This window comes from Sus scrofa, chromosome 17 (assembly GCF_000003025.6).
Source record: "Sus scrofa isolate TJ Tabasco breed Duroc chromosome 17, Sscrofa11.1, whole genome shotgun sequence".
NCBI classification, from domain to species: domain Eukaryota; kingdom Metazoa; phylum Chordata; class Mammalia; order Artiodactyla; family Suidae; genus Sus; species Sus scrofa.
The window spans coordinates 52,252,282-52,265,846 of record NC_010459.5 but is presented as its reverse complement, the minus strand read 5'-3'; the positions used below and the strand labels follow the sequence as shown (position 1 = coordinate 52,265,846).

At 54.0% G+C, this 13,565-nt stretch overlaps 1 protein-coding gene across 2 annotated transcripts in view; it reads right to left on the bottom strand.

Moving 5' to 3' along the window:
• The window catches only part of BCAS4 (breast carcinoma amplified sequence 4), a 64,901-nt gene that overhangs the window by 38,413 nt on the left and 12,923 nt on the right, over nucleotides 1-13,565 (bottom strand). For both annotated transcript variants that reach the window (XM_021077205.1, NM_001123082.1), the window contains exon 2: nucleotides 8,038-8,109. In XM_021077205.1, coding sequence (XP_020932864.1) covers nucleotides 8,038-8,109 — 72 coding nt within the window. The remainder of the gene's footprint in view (nucleotides 1-8,037; nucleotides 8,110-13,565) is intronic.

Genomic DNA, 13,565 nt, shown 5'->3' with positions numbered 1-13,565 from the left:
TTGTGTTTAACCACAAGTATAAAGTAAATGAGCACAAGTGTGATGGGAACAGGGGATTGAGCCGGCGAGGGAAAGGAGGAAAGGGTGATGTTCCCATGGAGTGAGGCCCTGCGGGCGTCCTGTGCCCCTCCCTGATGTCACGTGATGAGAAGGCACCTCCGCCTCCAGGAAGCGTCTCCAGAAACTCCGCCTAACCACAAGGAAAGCATCAGACAAGCCCAAATCAAGGGACTGTCTACAAAAGGCCAGACACATACCCTCAAACTGCCAAAGTCATGAAAAGTCAAGAAAGAATGAAAGTGCCACAGACTGGCGGTGCCTACGGAGACACCCCAGTGCAAGGCAGTGCGATGTCTCGGACGGGCTCCTGGAACAGAGAGAGGCCCCTGGTGGGAAGCAGGGGAAACGGGAGTCCCGCACACCTGCGGTGTTGGTTCCTGGGTTTTGACAAAGGTCCCGCGGTGATGTGGACAGTGGGGGAAACTGGATGAGGCCACATGGGAGAGACTTCTGCACTCTGCGGGTTTTTTGTAAATCTACAACTATGCCATGAGTTCCTACTGTGGCCCACCAGGTTATGAACCCAACGAGCAGGAGTTCCTGTTGTTGCAGCTCAGTGGGTGACTAGAATCCATGAGGATGTAGGTTTGATCCCTAGCCTCGCTTAGAGGGTTAAGGAGCCGGTGTTGCCGTGAGCTGTGGTGTATGTAGGTCGCAGGCACGCTTGGATCCCGCGTTGCATGGCTATAGCATAGGCTGACAGCTAGAGCTCCGATTCAAGCCCTAGCCTGGAAACTTCCATAGGTGCGGCCCTGAAAAGCCAAAAAAAAAAAACCAAAACAAAAAAAACAACCAAAAAAACTGTATTCCAAAATAAAATACATTAATACAGTTTTAAAATATCCAAGTGATTAAAAAAAACATCCCAGTCATTAAGTGTGGATTTAGAACTTCTCTTTGAAGTCAGCAGCGTTGGCCACTGGGGACCCACGTCTCCCCAGGAACGGCAGGCTGGGCAGGGGGGTGGCTGCTCCCTGCCACTAGGACCAAGGGGCACCAGTGCTCTAGTGTCCACAGTTGCCACCCTCCCTAGCGCCTCGCCCAGCCCCCTTCACTCCCATCCATATCCAGCCTGGCTCCTGCAAGCACCTGCACTTTTAGCTGGGTAAAGAGCTCAGGAGCTGCCCTCGTTTCCCCCAAGCCCCGCTAGTGAGAAGTCCACCTTCAACAAGGCGAAACGAGGAGAAATCTCGGCAACGCAGTGAAGAACAGAAACTCCTGTCAAGGTCAGAGCACAGCAGACCAAACATAGATCTTTTTTTCTGTTAATTTCTTCTGTGTTTTTGCTCTTAGGGCCGTACCTGCAGCGTATGGAAGTTCCCAGGCAGCGGTTGAGTCGGAGCTGCAGCTGCCCGCCACAGCCACAGCCACAGCCACGCGGGATCCGAGCCACATCTGTGACCGACACCACAGCTCACGGCAACGCCAGATCCTTAACCCATGGAGTGAGGCCAGGGGTTGAACCCGCATCCTCACGGATACTAGTCAGGTTCTTAACCTGCTGAGGCACAATGGCAACTCCTCTTTGACCTCATTTTATAGGGAACAAAACAGAGAACAACTACCTGAGCTGGCTGAGGTCGCAAAACTACAAAAGTGGGGGATGGAGGATTCTAATCCAGGGGGGTCTGAGGCCGCCCCCTAAGCTCAGAGGCCTGCAGACCTGTTCTATGGGGCCCACCTGGAGCCAGCCTGCATCATGTCTAAAAAGCCAAAAGTACAACCAAGCTGGGTGCCGAGATCTAAAACTAAGGATATTTCCCTTAGAAACCCAGATTTCTGACTTCTTGTGAAAAATCAGAAGAGCTGGCTGCATGGAGCCCATGTTCCACGTGGCAGCGATCAGCTGGAGCAGGGTGACAATGGTCCCTGCCACCCCGTAGAGCCTCCCCAACAGGGCGGCCATGGCCACCCGTGCCCGTGCATCTTACAGGGGAGTAAAGCCAAGGGACACGTTTCTTTCCTCACACCCCCCATGTCACATCCTCACACCCCAGGCATCTGAGTTTGTCCTTCGATCCACCACTGAGAACAAAGACATCTGTGAAGAAGCAATGCTTTTTGAGCCTCTGCCAGACGAACCTCCAGCCAGGTTCACCGGCCTGAGAGCCTGGCAGACCCTTCCCCGGCCTGCTCTCTCCGGCCCCCGGAGCTGATCTCCAGAGCCGATCTCCGGAGCCAGAAGTCTGGGCAGCGGATGTAGGGGGTTATCGCAGAGCAAAGACGGCTGCCAGGATGATGCAGGGCCCCGAGGAAGGAGAGCCAAATGCACTTGACCCAGAGCACACACCAACGCCAAATGCAACTGCTGGGCCAAGGCCAACAGGAAATTTTCTCCATTTAAGTGAGCGATGGAGGAGCCCGCTCCCAGCCAGAAGGTGGGCCCGAGGCCACGGAGGATTCTGAGGGCTGGACAAGCCGCCCAACCCCGGAGGGCACGGAGTGGGAAGGCCTCACAAATTCAGTTTCTCTGGATGGCCTCAGCAGTGTCGGACCCTCTGATACCGATGAGGACGACCCCGGGAGCTACTGTTTATGGGTCACTTAATACACAGCACACTGCACGCCAAGCAATTAGTTTTGAGTGTAAGTGATACCCTGTGAAGAGGCCAGGCCTCAGCGGACAGCTCGATGAATCGGTACCTGCGTTTCCATCTCTGGAACCACGACCTAGACCAGTGCACGGACTGGCCCCCCTCACCCCATTAGCTCCCTCAGGCCTCCTCTCACTCACGACCACCCTCCCAAGCGAACCTCTCTCCGACTTTCCTCACCACGGATTCTTTTTTTTCTTGCTTTTTAGGGCTGCCCCAGTGGCACATGGAGGTTCCCGGGCTAGGGTTGCACTGGAGCTGTAGCTGCCTGCCTACACCACAGCCACAGCCACAGCCACGCAGCATCTGAGCCACATCTGTAACCTACCCCACAGCTCACGGCAACGCCGTATACTTAACCCACTGAGCCATGCCAGGGATCGAACGCGGGTCCCCATGGATACTTGTTGGGTTTGTTAAGCACTGAGCCACGACAGGAACTCTGACCATGGACTGGTGTGGACTTTTTTTCCCATGCCCAAAGCAAGTGGAAGTTCCCCGGCCAGAGATCCAACTTGAGTTACGCAGTGACACCATCAAATCCTTAACTGCGAGGCCACCAGGGAACTCCCGGTTCTGTCTATTCTTGAACTTCATTTTTATGGAGCGCCACACAGGAAGTATTCTCTTCCTCAACAGCATGTTTGCGAGAACCACACATGTTGTTGTGTGTGGCAGGTCACCGCCGCGCATTCCAGCATAGGAATCAACAACAGTTTATCTGCCCGTTTCTACCGCTGATGGACGCTGGGGCTGTTTCCGGTCGGGGGCAGCAAGAACCGAGCTGCTAGGAACATTTGCGTGCAAGTCTCTGTGGATGTTTGTTTTCATTTCTCAAGGGTAATTACCCAGGATGAGACCCGCTGGGCTGGAGGGTAAGTGGATGTCTGACTTCACAAGAAACCGCCGTGATTCCCACCGCGGCTGTCCCTTTCTGCATTTCCAACAGCCCACGAAGGAGACTCCCAGCTGCCCCTCATCCTCCTCCACGCGTGCTACGGTCCGTCTTTTTCATTTTGGCCACGCCAGTGGGCGTAAAGGACCCAGTCCCAGCTCCTCGTCTACCCCATGACGTAACTCTTTGGAGACGGGTACCATCGGCAGCAGGGGAAAGAGGGCCACGAATTCTATACGTTCTTTCCACGAAGAGGTGGGGTCTGTGTCCCCTCCCCTGGGGTCTGGGTGGGCTATGTGGCTGCTCTGACCAATAAACTACAGCAGAAGTGCCACTGTGTCAACCGCCAGAGCCGAGCCTCCAAAGGCTTGGATTTCCCATCTGCAGGACTGCTTGCGCTGGGGGCCCGACCGCCAGGCCGTCAGGGAGCCCACGCTGGCCACTGCGTGGAGGAGGGGTACGCCAACCGGTCCTCAGCTGTCCGGCCCCCCCAGCCCGGACATCAGACGAGTAAGAGGAGGAGACACCGCGGACATCCCCACTCCAGCAGGTGCCACCCGGCTCAGACGAGCCGTGCCCTCTGTGCCCTGTCCTGGCCCACATAATAAATTGGTGGTCGTTTTGCTAACTTTCGGGGTAGAAGGATACTGTAATAGGTAATCAGAACCATTATCTCCATTTAACAGAGAGGGGACGTGCTGTGCCCAACTGAGGTCCCCCACTGGGAAGAGTCAGGGCTTGAAGTGATGGCGTGTAGAACTACACGTCAGGTCAGGACAGGTGTGAGCACATGGGGGTGAGTGTCGGTCACCTGAGTCACCCGGGTCTGGCAGAGGACTTACTACTTCAGACCAGAGGCTGGACTTTCATTTTTTTCTTTCTTTCTTTTCTTTTTTTGTTTGTTTGTTTGTTTTTTTGCCTTTTCTAGGGCTGCTCCCTCGGCATACGGAGGTTCCCAGGCTAGGGGTTTAATCGGAGCTGTAGCCACTGGCCTACACCAGAGCCACAGAAATGTGGGATCTGAGCCACATCTGTGACCTACCCCACAGCTCATGGCAACGGTGGATCCTTAACCCACTGAGCGAGGCCAGGGATCAAACCCACATCCTCACGGTTCTTAGATTTGTTAACCACTGCGCCATGACGGGAACTCCTGGACTTTCACTTCTAATAGACTCATCTTATTGGAAACGAAGCATTTCTCTCTGGACTGTGCACCAAGGAGCCAGACCTTTCTGGGACCTCTAACTTGATCAAAGGCCAAAGCTGGGTCCTGGGGACAGTGGTCCATGGTGTGACATCACCTGCCTACCAGAGGTCCCTGCTCATCCCTAAGCGTGGATCAAAAGAGAAAAGGAGGTCCCAAGTCAGGGCCAAGAGCTGGACACTGGGCACAGACACAGCAGGTAAGCTAAACACTAGCACAGAGCCTCACAGGAGGAGCTGCAAATGCTAAGTGCTTGCAGGGGCCATGACGGCAGGTACTTGGTGCATTTTATCATCCGTGCAGACATGCTCACGTGCGTACAAATACACTGACACGTCCTCACTTCCAGGGCTCCCCGGGCAGCATCTCTTCCACCCATTTCTTCTTTCCCCACTCTGGTCAGGGACTGAACTCCTCAGCAGTGACCCGAGCCACTGCGGTGACAACACCAGATCTTTAACCCACTGGGCCACCAGGGAACTTTTCTTTTTCTTTCTTTCTTTTTTTTTTTTTTTTTTTTTTTTTTGCTTTTTAGTGCTGTACTCACGGCACGTGGATGTTCCCAGGCTAGGGGTTGAATCAAAGCTGCAGCCGCCGGCCTACGCCACAGCCATAGCAACACGGGATCTGAGCCGCATCTGCGACCTACACCACAGCTCACGGCAACACTGGCTCCTTAACCCACTGAGCGAGACCAGGATCAAACCTGCATCCTCATGGATACTAGTCACCCACTGAGCCGCAACAACAGGAACTCCTTCCATCTCTTAAAATACGCAGGGAGTTCCTGTTGTGATGCAGTAGAAATGAATCCAACTAAGAACCATGAGGTTGAGGGTTTGAACCCTGGCCTCATTCAGGGGGTTAAGGATCCAGTGTTGCGGTGAGCTATTGTATAGGTCGCAGATGTGGCTCGGATCTGGCATTGCTGTGGCTGTGGTGTAGGCCGGCAGCGGTAGCTCTGATGGGATCCCTAGCCTGGGAACCTCCATATACCGCGGGTGCAGCCCTAAAAAAAAAAAAAAAACGGGGGGACTCTCCTGGTCTGGTCGCCACTCGCCTGCTTTCAGTAAGGCCCAAAGTACAGAGACATGTGCTCTACCATAAAACACACCAGCACGTAACGGATGTACCAGGCAGGTGGCCGGGGAAGTTCCCGTGGGGAGCAGTGGGGGGACAGGGACAAGCTGAAGAGCATGTGTGCTCTCCACAGGGGGCGGCCACTGTGTGCAGCTCTGGCTGATGCTGGCCGGGTGACAACCAGCACCCAAGGGGCTCGTGGGGTGGGGTGGTGATGCGGTACAGGTCTTTGCTTTTCCAAGAGAAGCTAGAAATCCAGATTTCTTTGCATGACATTCTATAAATGTCAGCAGCTCAATCCTTTCTTTCTTTTTTTTTTCCAGAAACACCCAACATGTCTGTAGGCAGGATTGGGTCATCTTGTGGCCTCGATATTAAAATCTCTGCATAACTGCCTCTCCAGGCTTCCAGTGTGGGGAGGACCTTCCCCATGCTGCCCCACAAGCACAGACTTCCCGCCAGGGGAAGCCTTGAAGTTTTTAAGGCAAGGAAGGCCTGGGCCCCTCTCTGTCTCTCCGAGTGGAGTCCTGCCCAAAGCTCTCATCTTGGGTGGATGGAGGGTCTCCTTTCGCAGGAGGAAGGATGGGAGCATCACCACGCTGCCTTCCTCATCTGCCTCCTGCTTGGGCCCTCACGGTCCCTGTGCCCAGCACGCCACCCCCACAGGCCCGTCCCTCTGCCTGGACGCCTGCTTTCCCCAGCAGTTGAATTCTTCCTGTTTTTGCTTCAAACCCCGAATTAATCACCACCTGTTCTGCAAAGCCTTCCTGATTTCCCAGGCAGAATTTAACACCTCTGCTCTTCATTTTCTTTCTTTCTTGCCTTTTTTTTTTTTTTTTTTTAAGCAAACTCAGTCTTAGAAGTAGAAGACTCCTAGAACCTCTTTCCCTTTTCAAAACCTCCGCAGCCTCCCTTTGCACCTGGAACACACCTCTGGGACCGCGCTCTGACCCTGGACAACAGCGGCTGGCACACAGATTGGGTTCCCCCCCACAGACTGGGGGCTGGACACAGGCCTGCTGCTTTGCACCCTCAGGCTCACCAAGGGACTGGTCAAAGAAGGTGCCCAATGCGTGGTGACCAAGAAAGGACTAGTCAGATGGTTCCAAGTCCGTCTCGTTACCCAGCTCCGACCTGGACCCACACCTAAACTCAAAAATTGGCTCTCAAGAGAAAAACACACATGGGTCCTTGTCGCAACATCTGTCTTGTTCACTGGGGTGTCCCCAGGGGTGGGCAGAGGTAGGCACTCCGAGATCTGCCAAATGGATGGAGGTAAACCTGTACCCACTGGAGCCGATTGCTTTGAGGTGAGAGGAGAAGACACAAGGAAGCCCCCTTTCTACTGGGTCTGGTACAAAGTAGATGCTCAATAAACGTTACCCCCTGGGGCTCTCACAAACTCTACTCCAGGCACTTGGCACGTGGCCGGACCCAGCTGGGTTTCCTGTGCTGCAAGGAGAGGTAGGCCTGGTCCCAGCATGGAACTCTTACCCTTCGGGCCTCCAGGCAGAAGCCCCAAACGCTGGCTGCTTTAATAAGACTGGGAACGTCCAGAAAATTCGCTCATTGCTCCCCCGGGCCCACACCTGTGTGGCCACACTCCTGGAGACCCAGGGAGAGTTCCACAGCATCTGGACTGGAGACCTGGTCTACTCAGCCTAGGGCATCATCTTCCCTGGTCCTCCCCAGCCAACCAAACAGGGCAGGAGGCAAACGCTGAGAGAGGAAGAGGATGCAGGGAGGCACCTGAGGCCCAACCCCGCCACAGGCTAGGGCCCCGCCAAGAGGCTCCTCGTAGGCCTCCCAGGCCTGAAGCCATTTCCGGGCTGTCTCCATGTTTGCCTGGCGAGCTGTGCGCAGGGCGAGGCAAGTTAAATATAGTCTGAGCATCCCCGCCGCAAGGCTCCCCGCATCGGCGCCCGAGAGCGCCACCTGGTGGCCCACTCCTGGCTCCTCCGTGGAATTAAAGCCAGGGGGGTGGGGGGCGTTATCAAGATGGCCGCCTCAGGGAGCCTGGGGGGGGGGCGGGGAGACGGGCCGGGGGGCGTGGCTTCCCCGCCCCGCCCCCTCCCGCGGGCGCTGCCCCTCGCCTCCCGCGGGCCGAGCCACCACCGCCAAGATGGCTTCCCCAGGGGACCCCAGGAAGGGCCTGAGGTCGGGCCTGGGCCTCAATCCCCGCCTCCCAGGCAGACACTCACCATGTCAGTCAGGCTGCAGAACTCCTCCAGCCTGAGGAGCAAGCCCTCGATGGTCTCCTCCACCTCCTTCGCCTGAAAAGAGCCAATATCCTGGAGATTAGCAAGTGGTTTCCAGGGAGACAAACGCCCTTCATTTTTTTTTTTTTTTTAAGCAAACTAAATCTTAGGATTATCCTCCCAGTTCCCTCCAGACCTACTTTCCCTTTTCAAAACCTCTTGAAGCTGCGTTGGAAATAGCGATACGCTGGTGGCAGTCTTGCCGCCCGCGGACACCCCTGTTTAACCTCTCCGGTCAAGACCATGCTGGACCATGCACCCTCTGCAGCTCCGACGAGATGCGAGAAATAAATACTAACAGGAGATAACAAAGCCACTCTTATCACCCCCTTGTTCAGATGAGAGAACTGAGGCTCAGAGAGGTAAGGTAACCTGCTCAAGGTCACACAGCTAACAAAGGCCCAGATTCTCTGGTAGGTTTGAGTCCCTAGCCTCAAAGCCTGATCTTATCAACGCTGCAAAAGCCTCCTGAGAAACACCACGGAGAGAAAAAAGCAAACCACAGAAGATGTAGATATAAAACCATCCTTGAAATGACACCAAGAAATGCGCCCGCTTCAACAGAGAAAGGCCTGGGATGATAGGTACCAGCTGGCCAACAGTTAGGAGATACACTTACACTAAAAAAGTATTTGTTGTTTATCTGAAATTCTGATTTGACTGGGGGTCCTGTAGTTGACCTGGAAACCCCGCAACAGTGCTCAGTGAACCCCAGGAGAAGGAACCCGCCACTGGTCTGACAAGGGAGGCTTGAGTGTTTTATGTTAAGCAAAGGGTCCAAAACTCAAAAGTTATCAGGGCCAGGCAATCAATGAACAAAGCAGGCCTGTGGGGCTTCGGTGATAGGAAAAGTACCTGCCCGGTTCTAGAGCAGCCAGCCACCAGAAGCCACCAGAAACGCAGGCCCAGGGTTGCCAGAACCTTCCATGTTCACGAGGAGCCAGAAATTCGAACTTTACGGGAAATGTCCCAATTTTTAAATAGCGGCACAAATTCAAAAAAAAATTTTTTTTTAACGATCCAGGGGCCAAGCAAAACAGAATGTGAAGGGTCTGCCTTCTCTAATCCCTTGGATAAAAATTAGATTGAACACTTCTTCCCCCTCAAGCATGTGCTATTTTCATGACTCACCAAATACCTGTACTTTTTTTTTTTTTTCCCCCCTAATTACCGGGCATCTAGGAAGAAAGTCCTTCTGGAACATGAACCACTTTCTCTGGCCCACCAGGCCAAATCCTTCTGCTCCAGGGAGGTGTTCCCAGATGTCTCTAGGCAGGCCTGGTACCTGCCCCCTCACCTGGAGGCCACCCTCACCACCCACTTGTCCCCGGAGAGAAGTGTGTATAGTGCAGGGGCCCGCCGCCGGCAGCCTGAGCCACCACTACCCCAACAAAATAAACGACTGCGCAAAAAACCATCTTTCCGGCTGGAATATAAATAGTACCACGTTGCAATTTTAAACTCTGGAACCTTCATCTCACAGCTGGGACTATTTCTGTGCCTGACGGGGGAGGCTGGCTGGGGGAAGGGGACCGCAGGGGAGGGAGGGCTGGAAACACACAGCAAGTCCCCCTCGCATCCCCCAAAAGTACGGTCCTAATGCCCTAAGGGAGAAAGAAGGAGCTGAGAAGCCCCTGGAGTCGGGGACAGGGAGGTGGGTGGTTCCTTCTGATCCAGAGGAAAGCAAGAGACCGGAGGGGGCACAGAAACACGGGTGTAGACAGTCTATACCCTGGTCCAGACTTGCCTAGGAAGACAAACCCCGCCAGAGGGACACAAAGGACCACACCCAGGCTGGCTGGGTGCCTCCTTTCCAGGACACACCTGAAGCTCTTTGCTGCAGGGAGAGCCTCGCAACCCGTCTGAACGTGTTCAGAACGGACGTTAGTCCCCTGTTTGAACCCCATCTTCTCTTTTGCCAGCTGTGTGACCTTAACCCAGGGTGACCTTAACCTTGGGCATCTGGGTTGGTGCACCTGGGACGGGAAACGCCACACCCATTTGGCAGAGTTGTTAGGTTAACCACATAATAGATGTGGCTGGGTCATTTAGCAGGGCTGGCACACGGCAGCGCACATAAATGGTGGCTTTGTGCATCTCTTGATAGATAACAGAAACAGTGACTAATCACGACGTATGGATTGTCTCATTTACCTCTATACTTCAAGTGCTATAATTTCCCACTTTCTATGGATTGAGAAACACGGGACCAGAGAGCTTAGGTCACTTGCTCAAGGTCACACAGCTAATAAATACTGAAGCCAAAATCTGACTTCAGAAGTTTGTAACACCAAGATGCTCTTTGGGGAGGGGGCAAGCGTGCCCACATTATTGCGGCCTGTCCACGACGGTCGCTCCCCACCACCTCCTCCTGGTACCCGGGGTGTGGCCCGAAGCAGCAGGAGGGAGGGAAGAAAGCATTTGTGTTCAGCCAAGGGAAGATCAAGTCAAGACCTACCCAACCAACGGAAAAAATGAGCCACCCCACCTCGCCCACAAATCCTTCAGGGGACAACCCCCTCTCCAGGTAACCCCCTAAGTGGCCTCAGAAATCAGAGTCCTGCAGGCTGCAGCCCACGTGCCTTTCTAAGCAGCCCATACGCAAAACAAAAGCCCTCGCCCTCCTGCGCAACTCCCCCAGCACAAACCATCCCACGGCCCCCCGCCTGCCCCCCTGCCTGCCGAGGGACATTCAGGGCACAGCTGGGGCGGGGGGGGGGGGGCGACTGCAGGTGGGCACTTTTGTAACGCGCCTGAATCATGGCATCCACTGCCTTCTTCCACAGCCTAGACCTTCGCCCAAAGTGCCGATCCAAGCTTCCTGGCTGGCCCTGCCCACCCATGACTGGCACAAGAAAACCCAGAAAGATCCTCCCCCGTGTGTGGTTCTCTCGGCCTCAACAAATGGAAACTCCACCATCCAGGTGCTCCGGCCGAATACCTGGGGGCATCCTCGACTCTTCTCTCCCACCCCGCCCCGACCGCATCCAACCTCTATACACACCCCCCCAGCTCTGCCTTCGACCTACCTCCCAGATCCAACCCCTGCTCTCTGCCACTCTGTGCAGGGCGCCAGCCTCTCTCCCTGGGACCACTGCAGCAGCCTGCTGCTTCCTCTTCTGCTCCCCTGCAGCCTGCTCCTCTGAGTTTGTTAAAACCAAAGCCCTCCTCAGCTCGAATCTTCCACTGTACCGGGTCACAGCCACAAGGATGGATGCAATCACAAAAATGGCAACGGATAAGCGTCGCTGAGGACGTGGAGCAATGGGAACCCTCCTCCACGGCCAGTGGGACCGTGAAATCGTGCAGCTGCTTTGGAAACCGGCCGGGCAATTCCTCAAAAGGTTGAACCCTATGAGCCAGCCATCTATCCAAAAGAACTGAAAACAGAGGTTCTTACTAAGAACAGGTACATTATTCATAATAGCCAAACACTGGAAGTAACTCAATGTCCATCAACTGATGAATGGGCAACCAAAATGTGGTATGTACACACAATGGACTATTATTCAGCCACAAAAAAGAAGGAAGTCCTGGAGCCCATTGTGGCTCAGAGGGTTAAGAACCCACCATAGTCTCTCTAGGGTTGGAAGTGTAATCCCCAGCCTCATTCAGTGGCTTCGTCATCCGGAGTTGCCACAAGCTATGATGTAGGTGGCAGATGTGGCTCCAATCTGATGTGGCTGTGGTGTAGGCTGGCAGCTGTAGCTCTGAGTGCCCCAGAACTTCCATATGCCACAGGTACAGCCATAGAAAGGAGGAGGAGAAGGAGGAGAAGGAGGAGGAGGAGAAGAAAAAAAAGGTCAATGAAAAAATGGGGGCATTATTTAGAGAAAAAAAAGAAGGAAGTCCTATAACATGCTACAGCATGGATAATCTTTAAAAACTTTATGCTAAGCGAAAGAGGCTACAAATTACATGATTCCTTTTATGTGAAATGTCCAGAAAGGGTAAATCCCGAGAGAGAGAGAGAGAGAGAGAGAGAGAGAGAGAGAGAGAGAGAGAGAGAGAGAGAGAGAAAGAATACTAGTGGTTGTCTCTGCCCTGGGGCGGGGGAGTAACTGCTAATGCCGATGGGATTTCTTTTTTGGGTGATGGAAATGTTCTGGAATTAAGGTGATGTCTGTGCAACACAGTGAATACACTAAAAGCCACTGAATCATATACTTTAACATGGTAAATTTTAGGAGTTCGTGTCATGGCGCAGAGGAAACGCATCCAACTAGGAACCATGAGGTTGCTGGTTCAATCCCTGGCCTCGCTCAGTGGGTAAAGGATCTGGCGTTGCTGTGAGCTGTGATGTAGGCTGCAGATGTGGCTTGGACCTGGCGTGGCTGTGGTGTAGGCTGTAGCTCCGATTGGACCCCTAGCCTGGGAACCTCCATATGCTTCAGGTGCAGCCCTAAAAAGCAAGAAAATAAATAAACAGAATAAAATGGTAAATTTTACGTTGTAGGTATTACATCTTAAGTTTTTTAAAAAGTCCTCCTCCATCTTCCACCTCAGTTAGTAAACTTCCAGCCCTTCACCATCCGGACCCTCTGCCCCTTCTCTGACCTCATCGCCTACGGCTCACGTCCCACCAACCACACCAACCATGTCCTCACCCCAGGGCCTTTGCACCTGCTGTTCCCTTCACTGGTAAAGCGTCTCTCATACCCCCCCTGCCCTTGGCACACGTCTCTCCTTAGTGAGGCCTCCCCTGAACTTGTAGCTTCCCTACCACTCCCCAGCCTGACTGATCTCTCTCCTTAGCCTTTAGCAGCATCTAACTTCCCATATGTTTTACTTATCTTGATTCCTACCATCTTCTCCCACCAGGATGAAAGCTCCGGGGGGACAGAGGTCTTCACTTCCTTTATTCACCCGTGTGTTCTCAGGGCCTAGACTAAGGCCCGGCACATAGTAGGTACACATATTTCCAAAGATGGCCTTCCAGGGAGTTCCCAACTCATGTCTCTTTTTGTGCTATGAGCTTGCTACTCTGCCCATGAAGAGGCGGAATGTGGCCCTGAATGTGGCTGTGACTCGCTTTGACCAAGAGGACGTGGCTCTGTGACGTCCGGGTCCAGAGACCTTGCAGCTTCTGTGTCACCCTCTCGGAAGACACCAGCCAGGTGAAGACATCTAGGCGGTTCTGCTGGAGAGGCCACAGGGCGAGAGAGACCCTGAAGAATGAGAGGCCATAGAGAGAACAGAGGCGCCCCAGCTGCCGACACCAACTACGCGACATGGGAGTGAGGCCACATTGGACCTTCCAGGGCCGCCAACCCTCTAGCTGAAGGCAGCCCCAGGAGGCAGCCCAGCCAACACCACGGGAGCAGGATGGCTCCGACGGGCCCTGCCAACCCGCACGATCACGCACCATAATGTATACACAATGGGGGTTTGCAGCCACGAAGGTTGGGGTCTGTTACCTGGCAACTGGTGATCAAGGCAGTGCTCCATGAATATTCATTGCCAGAAAGGAA